The sequence below is a fragment of the Gobio gobio genome (assembly GCF_949357685.1).
Source record: "Gobio gobio genome assembly, chromosome: 2".
NCBI classification, from domain to species: Eukaryota; Metazoa; Chordata; class Actinopteri; order Cypriniformes; family Gobionidae; genus Gobio; species Gobio gobio.
Genome location: NC_137098.1, coordinates 41928686 through 41940741, shown reverse-complemented (window position 1 = coordinate 41940741; position 12056 = coordinate 41928686). Strand labels below are relative to the sequence as shown.

The 12056-nt window shown below is 39.4% G+C and overlaps 1 protein-coding gene across 2 annotated transcripts in view; it reads right to left on the bottom strand.

Annotated features, from left to right (window-relative positions):
* Positions 1–11928, bottom strand: part of tent4b (terminal nucleotidyltransferase 4B) — a 48779-nt gene extending 36851 nt beyond the window's left edge. For both annotated transcript variants that reach the window (XM_079804811.1, XM_079804812.1), the window contains exon 1: positions 11109–11928. In XM_079804811.1, the coding sequence (XP_079660937.1) occupies positions 11109–11614 (506 nt within the window). In that variant the 5' untranslated portion in view covers positions 11615–11928. The remainder of the gene's footprint in view (positions 1–11108) is intronic.
* Positions 11929–12056: the final 128 nt, after the last annotated feature.

Sequence of the window (12056 nt, the reverse complement as noted above, 5' to 3'; positions counted from 1 at the left end):
TGCACAATATTGTTATCGTGGGCACTTCAAAACACCGTGAATAATTATTTATTACGAATTATTCAGATTTTTAGAATGAATTTTAAGAATACTTAACCCATCAACCGTTTAAAATGAACAACACGTCAAAGAGGAACGCGCACTGACGTAAATAGACCGTGCATGAGCCGAGCACATGGCGGAATGAGGAGACGTGCTGAAGTGCACATTCATTCTTCGACAGCAGAGGGCGCTGACGGAACAGCAGAAATGCAGCCGTTTCCCCAGTAATCACCTAACCTAATACATAATACTTAAAGACTTAAGGCTATTCATTTTCATACTTGAATTTTATATTTTAATCTGGACTAAATTACATGCCCTAGATATTGTTTGAATATGTTCTGACTGTTGTTCAATCACACACTTTACAAGGCTCCAGTATTTAACATTAGTTCATTCATTAACAAACTGACAATGAAAAATACTTCTAAAGCATGTATTAATCTTAGTTAAATGTACATTTCAGCATACCTATTGTTCTTTATAATTCTTTTGCACTTTAATCTGTTTTAAATATTTGTTTAATTTATACATTTTTGTGTATTGCTTTATTGTATTTAAATGTTTGGTTCTTTTGTTATAAGAAAGTGATTTAACCTGTTTATAGTATGACAACACTTTTTTTGCAACTTATTTCAATATCGTGATAATACCGTATACCGTGATAAAAGCTTCAGCAATTAATCGCAACATGAAAATTTGATACCGGCACATGCCTAGTACGGATACGTGTACCGTTACACCCTTAATAGATATACAAAGACAGTTCACTCCTATAGAGCTCTGGATGTCACGTGACCCATTCTGTTTACGACGCCATTTTGGCAGGCAGGAACAGCCGGCGCCAGCATGAGTTTCAAGGCAACATAGTTCACTGCGCACTTTAAAGGGTTAGTTCACCCAAAAATGAAAAATTCTGTCATTAATTACTTACCCTCATGTCGCTCGACATCCGTCAGACCTTTGTTCATCTTTGGAACAAAAATTAAGATATTTTTGTTGAAATCTGATGGCTCAGAAAGGCCTCCATTGGCAGCAATGAAATTTACACTCACAAGACCCATAAAAGGTACTAAAGAGTCGTTACAAAGTCCATCTCACTACAGTGGTTCTGCAATAACTTTATGAAGCGAAGACAATAGTTTTTGTAAACAAAAATAAAATAAAAACGACTTTATTCAACATGTCCTTGTTTTCTGTTTGGGCCTCTGACGCGAACTCACGAAGCAACACGACGCATGCGCGAGAATATGACGTAGCGCCGGCGTTCAGGCATCCAGGAAATGCACACTTTAGCCCCATTTTGACCACTACGCCAAGACCTAAAGCACGATCAATGTAGAATTCAACAGCTTAGATACGGCGCGTCTTCCTCTGCTTGTAAACAAAGCTCCTCGCTTCCGGGTCATGTGTCAGGTCAGAACGCCGGCTCTACGTCATATTCTCGCGCATGCGTCGTGGTGCTTCGTGAGTTCACGTTAAAGGCCCAGGCGGAAGAAAAGAACTTGTTGAATAAAGTCGTTATTTTGATTTTTTTTTTGCGCACAAAAACTGTTGTTGTCGCTTCATAAAATTATTGTAAAACCACTTTAGTGAGATGGACTTTGTAAAGATAGCACTAGTACCTTTTATGGGTCTTGTGAGTGTAAATTTCGTTGCTGCCAATGGAGGCCTTTCTGAGCCATTGTATTTCAACTAAAATATCTTCATTTGTGTTCTGAAGATGAACAAAGGTCTTACGGGTGTCGAACGACATGAGGGTAAGACAGAATTGAAATTTTTGGGTGAACTAACCCTTTAATTCAAAAGACATAGACTTGTACATAGCAAAACTTAATAGATTAAACATAACAGATCCCTATAATACCCCCACAGTGCTTTTCACGTGTATCAATAAAGGAATGGATAGCTTTCCTGTCAGTACACCTGTTGCACCAGCTGTGCGCAAGTTACAACTAGCCTAGTTTTGACGTAAATGGGCACTAAGTTACAACTTATGCACTACTAAATATTTTTGTGTTGCACCATTAAACTTAGTTGAAGCCTAAATATAAACTAAATATTTATGGAAGCCTCCGATCAGGGGTAACATTAACAGATAGAATAACAGACAGACTGAACTGCATCAATACGCTCTTGTTTTTCATGACAGACTTCAATTCTTTACACGTATATGATATTGCTGAGATATAGGCCTACATCTGCTTACATTTTAAGAGAAAACATGTGATTAGATTAACGTTATATGTAAGCGGTTAACATGAACCCGTCCAAAACAGCACGCCGCTGTGTGCATCTGTTCCACCCCCTTCAACCATGTTGTACATGTCAAATAAAATCAGTCATAATCAATAAATATAATTTCTTAATTTTTTGTTTCAGTATTTATTTATTGATCCTTAATTTTGTTTCAAATAGCCACAGTTTCTGAATGTTACTTATATATAAAAGCACTCATGTTATTCATGATTAAGTATCGTATTTAATGGGAACTTATTTTTTTATCATTAGTTATGTGAGGCAAAAATAGTTAAGAATGAAGAACAAACTGAAATTCACAGCATTTCAACAACTTACTACGATAAAATTATTTCCCCTTTGCTTTCCCCCGCCTGTTCTGGCATCCTGGCGCACATCAGCTGTCCATCAAGTTGAAATAGTAAGGTTTAAATAGTCTGGTTTTAAATGACTTTATAGATACCAATGCTACAGCCGCTCTAGCGCTCCCTTGATTACCTGGCAAAATGGAGGAGTTTAGGCTGCGTGACATCAACCTCCGGAGCTCTATTACTTATGAATGGGACAAACTGCAACACGCAATATGGCGGAATACGCCCCGCCTTCCAAATAAAAAAAGAGTCAACCACTGATTGGTAAAGTAATTGTGTCTTGCAGTTGCTGTTAAAAGCTCCGGTTCCCATAGAAACCAGCATTAGAAACAACATTTATTGGCCAGCTCATGTCAGATTTTGTTGCTGATTTAAAATGTTACTTAATCGTGAGTTCGGCAAGCAGTTGAGATTTCAGGATAACCCCATTCAAATAGATAAGACTGGATGCCTGAAATAGCTGCCCGGAGGCGTTGCAAATAAGGCCGCCGAGTGAACAGACTTTCCTTGAAAGGGACTTTGATGACACATTCTCACAACTCCAAATCTAGTGCTAGTGACAGAATCAGTAAAAGACTGAAAGCCTCTCAGGAAGCCCCATGTGCTGGCACTGAAAGATGGATTTCTACTGCATTTAGCGCCCTTCAACCAACTTGCAATGCCTGCCTCATAACCCATGGTAACGGGTTGACCTAATGACAGTGATAGATGAATATGTGACTCAACTGCACATAACAGAGCTATAATAGGAAACGCATCAGCCAGAAGGAACCTTGCTTAATGTTTTGTAATAAATAAAACAACAAATTACTATAATTATTACTGAAACCTGAATGCAGTGAAAATCCTTACAAGAAAATTATATAATTCCCAATTCTTTAAAGTTTCAACATGATCAAAACTATTCAAAGACATGAAGTCAGGCCACCATCTGTTTAGCAACACCTACTGAATACAAATCAGCGTCTTTGTTTAAAAAACATATCCTTAGCCTCGATTCAATGCTCTTCAAGAAAAGACCAAGCACTGAGGTAGGGCTGGAATTATACGTCAATGTAATCGATTACGTAAATTATCCGATTTGCGTGGAATGTGTCGATTCGTCGCATTCGATTTTCTCTGCATTCGGCCTTATCATTATTTGATTTGAAAATGTCTTTAATGGCTAACGTACGTGCTTAAGTGAACGCTCAAGTTTAATACGATGATCATAATGCAAGGCAAGCATTCGCATGTATGTGATCAATTTTTAGCAGTTGTGTGCTCGGCTGTTCTGGTGTTGCAACTTCTGGGTGATGTCTCATGTAGATTTGTAGCATTTCACCCAAGCGGCAACCTCCCGCAGTTTCTCTTGAAGCCAATACGGAAGTGACTTAAACTGCAATTCATCGACTGGCCAGTAGGCTCCAGAAGGGAGCAGAATCTCATTGAGCCCCATGTTAAAATGCCCAACTTTGCAGCAGAAAAACACGTTTACAGACTGGTACAAATTGTGGTTTTGGTCTATACGGCTAATTTTGCCCTTCATGACAACTGTGAGGGGGGTGATTTTTTTTATAACTCATTCGTTTACATTATATAAATCTTTAAAGTCCTGCAAAATTAAGGGCATGGCTACTTTGAGTGACAGGTGGATATCCATTTATCTGATGTCTGTTAGTCATCGCGTCACCTCAGCTCAGCTCCACCCACGTCCCGCCTCTTTGCCCATTTTCTATTATCCGAGAGTGACGCGCGCTGACAAGATTCAAAACGGCTCTTCAGAATCCTAATGGGTGACGTCACGGACACTACGTCCATATTTTTTTACAGTCTATGATTTCACCTCAGCATTACAAACGTCAACGCACCGGAAGCCGCCATTTAACCACTGAATGAATGAATGACAGGCCGTGTGCCTCTCGCTCCTTTGTAACATTGCGCAAGGCCAATAAAAGGCTGACATGTAGTGGAGAAGACTAGTAATTAGATTTACGTTAATCTTATGTTCAATGTTTGCTGAAATAAATATGAAAAAAAATTAAATTTGTGGCCTTTGACAATCGATTTTGAATCGACCACATTTTAAAAAACGATTAATCGAAAAATCTCTTTTTTTTTGCCCAGCCCTAGTTGTTCGAACTACAGAATTCTGTTTGAATTAATAATTTACCTTATTTTATTTCTTATCATATACCCTATAGAGAAGACGAGAGTCGCGTTTGTTTCCATTGAGCCTGATTTCTCAAAATGGTGTGTGTGTGTGTGTGCTTATCCTGGGTACCATGACACGTGCGGGTTATAGTAAGTATGAACTGATGGCTCGCACGCACTCACAGGAACGTGCACAGAGTAACGGCCAAGCTCAGTATTTTGACTGAATAACATTTGTTTCTGTCTTACAAAACCTTAAAGGATGCCTCCTGAACACTTTCCATATATGGCGCGCGTCTCACTGTCTCATTGCGTGATACTTTTGTATCCTTTTTCGTAAAGTTTTTAAAAATTTCTGCTTTTAAGGTCTGAAAAAGATAGAAGGACATAGGGCATTGGAACAACAGCAGGGTGAGTAAAAGATGGCTTTATTTTCATATAGGCTACATGCAAATATTTCTTAAATATATACATGTGTGTATTCAAAAATACATAATTATACACAGTACACACACATATTATGTAACCATATGTTATATATCGAGATGAATCGTTTGATGGTGTGTTTATATATATATATATATATATACACACTTACATACATACAGGGAGTGCAGAATTATTAGGCACGTTGATTTTCTGATCATATTTTTTTTCCAGGCACATTTGACCAATTCCAAACCACAGTAATCCTAATAACTACTATTGATTTAGTATTTAATAATGTATAAGTGATATATAATTGTTCATGAAGGCTGGAAATGAAAATCACCTTATATTCAGGTGTGCAGAATTATTAGGCATGTTTTCTTTTACACATAAATTGAGCCAAAAAAGAGATTTAACTCAGACTGAAAAGTCAAAAATTATTAAATGCCCATGAGAAGGATGCAATACTAATGCAATACTAGACATTTCAGTTAAGGCATGACCATTGGACAGTGAAATGCTCGTTGGGTCAGCAGGGTCAGACAAAAACATGTGGCGGAGAAAAGACACCTGTTAACTGCAAAAGAATTAAGAATTAAGGTGAAGAATTAAGGGTGAAACCATCAGGAACCCTTTAGTCTCCAGCGCCACCATTTTCCAGAGCTGCAACCTACCTGGAGTCTCCAGAAGTGCAAGGTGTCAGGATCTCAGAGACTTCAGTTAGGTAAAGAATCCTAAAAAATGACCCCCACTAAATAAGAATCATAAGCTGAAGTGTTGTAAAATACATGAAGCCTGCTTTTTTATAGGCTTTATAGGTTTTATAGGTTGAGAGTGACTCTTGAAAGACCAGTACGTTTTGAGAGTTCATTTTAGTCCATCCTGAAGTCCGTTTTGCAGAGATGGACTAAAAATGAACTCCCAAAACGTACTGCCAGATTCTGGAAGATGAATTCTTCAAACAGTGGTACTAGAGGATGTGGTGCTGGTCCTTCAAGAGTCACTCTCAACCTATCTGTCCATAAAGCCTATAAAAAAACCTTCTTCATGTATTTTACAACACTTCAGCTTGTGATTCTTATCTAGTGGGGGTCATTTTTTAGGATTCTTTACCTAACTGAAGTCTCTGAGATCCTGACACCTTGCACTTCTGGAGACTCCAGGTAGGTTGCAGCTCTGGAAAATGGTGGCGCTGGAGACTAAAGGGTTCCTGATGGTTTCACCCTTAATTCTTCACCTTAATTCTTAATTCTTTTGCAGTTAACAGGTGTCTTTTCTTCACCACCTGTTTTTGTCAGATCCTGCTGACCCAACGAGCATTTCACTGTCCAATGGTCATGCCTTAACTGCAATGTCTAGTATTGCATTAGTATTGCATCCTTCTCATGGGCATTTAACCTCCTAAAAAAAAAATTAAAAAAAAAAACCTTTCCTTTCCTCTTTTCCTCCTCTTTCCCGCCCTACTCTAGCCTGTGCTACACTGAGAAATGTACACGGACCAAGTATTTCAGGCTCTTGTTGCGCTCACTCGACTCTTCACGACCAATCGCTTATTGTATCCCCAAGTTGTAAGTCGCTTTGGATAAAAGCGTCTGCTAAATGCATAAATGTAAATGTAAATTTAATACTTTTTGACTTTTCAGTCTGAGTTAAATCTCTTTTTTGGCTCAATTTATCTGTAAAAGAAAACATGCCTAATAATTCTGCACACCTCAATATAAGGTGATTTTCATTTCCAGCCTTCATGAACAATTATATATCACTTATACATTATTAAATACTAAATCAATAGTAGTTATTAGGATTACTGTGGTTTGAAATTGGTCAAATGTGCCTGGAAAAAAAATATGATCAGAAAATCAACGTGCCTAATAATACACGTTAAACGATTCATCTCGATATAACATATGGTTACATAATATATGTGTGTGTACTGTGTATAATTATTATGTATATTTGAATACACACATGTATATATTTAAGAAATATTTGCATGTAGCCTATATACTGTGTACATTTATATTATTTAGATTATATATAAATATATCTATTTTATATATAAATATATATATTAAAAAAAAACATTTTACCAGTTTGTACCAGTCTGAATTCACCGTACACTTAAAAGAAAAGAGAAAGAAAAAAAAAATCATTCAGAAGAGCCAACATAAAAAATTCAGCAGCAGCACAACTGAGCGTGGAGAGAGGATTTCCCCTCTCCTCTCACTGCAGCATAGCTGTCAGGCAGATGAAAGGATCTCAGCTCACTCTGATTGGCTAGAAGCCCTGTGACATCACAGACATGGGGATCGTGTGTCAGCTGGGAGGGGGAGCATTTGTTTTGGGTAGAATAGGGAAGGAACTTGCTCAACACACAAAAAATAAACACAGAAAAATCTCTTCACACACACACAGATTCAGACATAAAACCATCTGTCTCTCTTCTCACACACCACCGAACAGAGCAGCGAAAAGGCTTATAGTGGGAAATTAGCCTCCAGCTAACACGTGTACAAAATATTTCTATGATGTGTAGGTTAGAAATATTCTTTGCTGTAGGAAGGAAGCACATTTCCAACCCTGGTTTTCTAAAACCCACAACAAATGATCCCTCTACAGAACAAGATTAAAATCTTAAAGGCATCTCAGACATGCTCTCTGAATACAAAACTGTAGCATGAGCCGACCTACGCGTAAATCTGTACATTAATGCACGTCTAAAAGATGGAGCTGACACGAGTTCATTCATATGAAAAATGGAAAAACAGTGAGAGGGGGTCAGGTGAGAAGGTCTGTAAGGTGAAGACTAGAGTAATCACAAAGGAATGGACTAGGGCTGTAATCTCCCAGTCGATTAGTCGATTATTGGTCGATACGTTCTGGCTCGACCAAAATTTTGATTGGTCGATTTTTTGCAGCGTTCATTTAATTAGTTTTTGCCGCGTTCATTTAATCAGTTTTGCCGCGCCGCGTTCATTTAATCAGGTGGAAAGCACTAATTGCTAATGGGGGTGTTTTCAGAGCAGCCCTGTTTCACAGGTATCAGTCTGCCTTCAGAACACCCCCATTGTTTTCACTTCTTTTGGATTAGCCCAACCAACTGGCGAAGAGAAGTCTCTCGCCGGTCCTTTTTTTTCATTCCCCGCTGGCTCAAACGCACACCCATAGCGGTAAACTTGAGGAACGCCGATCAACATACACATGAGGGGAAGCGTCACAACACCACGCTTCAGTCGTGCCGCAAAAGTGGATCTGTACTGTCCGTTTTGCCGCGTTCATTTCATCAGTTTTGCCGCGTTCATTTCATCAGTTTTGCCGCGCCGCGTTCATTTCATCAGGTGGAAAGCACTAATTGCTAATGGGGGTGTTTTCAGAGCACCCCTGTTTCACAGGTAACAGTCTGTCTTCAAAACACCCCCATTGTTTTCACTTTTGGATTAGCCCAACCCACTGGAGAAGAGAGACAGATTGAAGAAGGCTAGTTTTCTGTAACTTATATTATTTATTTAATTGTGAGAGCGTTTTTTCTGCTCTTGATCTGGCTTGTTTAATAAATATTCATTTTTTATTAAAGTGGACGTGCCTTTTGTGTTTAAGAGTAAAAGCTTTAAGTTAATAGTCTATTTGTGTCTCAGCCGCGAAGCTGAGCTCAGCTGATCCTTTGTTCGAGCTGCACAGAGCGGCTGAAATTATACTGTCTGTCAGTTATTATAATACATATGACAAAAACAATTGTCTAAATTATGTTGCATATTCCTCAAAAGTTCTTGTGATGATATTTAGTTGACAATAGTACTATATTTTGGGAAATCATAGGCTATGATATTGCGCAGGTGCACGTGATGCAATGCTGTCAGAGCTGACAGACTCGTGTGTCATTTCAGTGCAAAATAATCAGCTCAAAAACTATTTAATATACTGCAAATAGCCTACCAGTTTTTTATGTTTATTTATAATTCATTTATGCAGACAACAAGGCTACCAAGTACTGCGCACAGTGCGCAGCTAATTAATTTAACTTTTTTTTTCCTAACGTCATTTTTAGTCGATTTTTAGTCGAAAATTTCAGGACTTCAGTCGACCAAGATTTTCTTTGGTTGATTACAGCCCTAGAATGGACTATGGCAAACACTCTGCTAACATTACTATAAATGAGGATAAGGCTTGTCGGCTGTACTTTGCTCTGGGCTCCACAAGCTGCTGCACATATCAAAGTCAGGCCATCTGCACTTTAAAAAACCTACCAAACCACAACCACACCCACTACACCTAATTCTAACACCACGACAAACCAGAATACACAATCCAACAGTACTTCCACATGCTTCGTTCAAAAAGGGTACCTCATACAATTTGAAAATCGACCTCTCTGGAACACTGGAAGATGTGCTTATGGACATGTAATGCCCTTAATAAAGTACCGCCATTAAAACTTAATTAATTGAATATCTTTTGGTTCAGGGAAAATGTGGTTAGAGAGCATGTTGCTGATTTCATTTTTAGTCAACACGGATATAGTTCACCAAAAATGAGATTAGTTTCATCATTTAATTCAGAACACAGATGAAGTGATAATTTAAAAATATAATTTTTGTCCATCCAAAGTAAAAAAAGTATCCATCCACGCAACTAACATTTTAAAAGTAAATCCATATAAGCAATCCACCATGCTTGCCTGACACAACTCCTATAGATTACCTTAATGTTGTCTTTTTGCACTTTTATGAAGAGTGAATTTGTTTCTGTGGATTATTGTGGATGGACAAAAACGATGAGAGGATATTAAAAATATCTTAATTTGTGTTCCCAAGATGAACAGATGACTTAGGTTTTAACAAAATGAGGGTAAGTAAATGACAGAATTGTCATTTTTGGGTGAAGTACACTTTTGAAGCAGTTTAATTCATATCACAAACAGTTGAAGCAATCCAAGTAATGACAGCAATATAAACATGGACAGAAGTCTGTCATCATGATGACTTATGATCATTGAGTAACCGGAGTGTGAAGTGCAAGGTGTAGATTAATGACTGACTGGAAGATAACAATTAATAGAGGCGGTACCCACGGTACACCAACTCTATATAATGCATTACACATACAGTAATTCATAAAGTATTGGAGTTTTCCATTTGGGATTGGTCTCATTGAATAAAGTCCTGCATGCAATGGAAAAGATCCACTGAGATATCAAATAGTCCATAACGGACAATAAATAAGCCTTCAACTTCTAGTTCAGCCATTTTAGTTCTATTCTTTTATAAATCACATTCAAATTGTTACTTTTCCACAAACATTTACCATGACAACAATTGTTTCCAAAACACTGACTGTTACTACTGTAAAACATAACTAATCATGTGATCCTTAAAACAAGAAGTAAAATTGACACACAGTAACCAGGGTTTTACTGTAGTGTACTAGTAACTTGTTTAAAGGGACAAAAAGGGGGAAAAATTATGATAGAGGTTTCGTTTTTTGGTGAACTCTGTATTTAAGACTAAGTGGACTTTGAGAGAGTTTGTGCTACTTGTAATTTTACAAAAGTCTTCGAGCACTAGAGGAACGTCAGGGGAGCAGCTGACAAGCCAGCGCAGGTCATTTAAATGGAAGGGTTGCAAGGATACTCTAGACATGCCAAATATGGTGAAGAAACGGCTCGGATGTCAAACCTCTGGTAAACCTGCGAGAACCTGATAGTTATTTTTGTAAACGAACGGTCGCAGGTCCAACATCGAGCTTTTTATTCAGGTCATGACATGTTTAACGTGCAATGAACGACCCTGAGTTTAGTGTTAAACGTGTAGGCCAGCTCCTGAATCCGAGCAAACAAACGGGCCCAGCACCGAGGTTATCATATACACCCACACACATAAAGTTCATGTCTGCACTCACCCCACGATGCCGTCCGAGTAGTTTCTGTTCTTCCACGGTGTGCCCGTGTAGACGTCCTCCGCACCATCTGTCAGCAGCAGACTCTTGTTAAAACCAAAGGTGCTCGCCTTGTTGTCTCGCTTCCTTTTGCTTGGCAACTCCGTTCCCACTCCTGCGACCCCACTGCCACCCACTTGTCCCCCTCCGCCGACACCCCTGCCCGCCCTACTACTGCTGTTATTATTGTTATTGGTTTCCAGTGGGATAAAGTCTTGTTGTTCGGAGACCTCTCTGTCGGGTTTGGATCCAGACATCCCCTGATGATCCTTGGTCTTTCCGCTGCTGTCGGCCGCGTTGCTCGACGCACCGTCCCCGCCGCCGCTGCTCGTCAGTTTGGCGCTGGTTGTGTTGCAGTTGTTGTTAAAGTAAAGGTTTCCTAGCGTCTGTGTCGTTTCCCAGATGTGCATCCACAGGTTGTTGGCAGGTCCGCGCTGTTCTGGCTGAAACCAAGCGATTCTAGGATCCATCAAACGCTGAGCTGCTGCAGGCACACTTGCCCCCAGAGCAGAGCCAGGCTCGGTTCGCTTAACCCACTAACGGGAACACACACTCGCCCTGGACAGCCACTAAAATATCCTGTGCGGGTCCATCAACGTGTCTCGGGACAGGAAAACACCCGTGTAAACGGACTGTAAAAATACGTTTTGCTTAAAAAAAAAGGCAACCGTCAAACTTCAGAGCACGAGGAATGGAGAAACGTGAGTGTCGTCTGTGTCACTGCCTCTGACCCGTTTCTAACTGAGATCGTGTGTCTCAATGGCGGATAGACCACTGTGCGACTGCGCATGCTCGGCCAGGCGGGAGCGAGCGAGCAGCGGGGACGCGCTGACTCCGAGTGTTACGCAAGAGTGCACGTTACAGATTCTGTTACGTAACAGCAGCAGCAGGTTTGATACATTGTAGTAATAT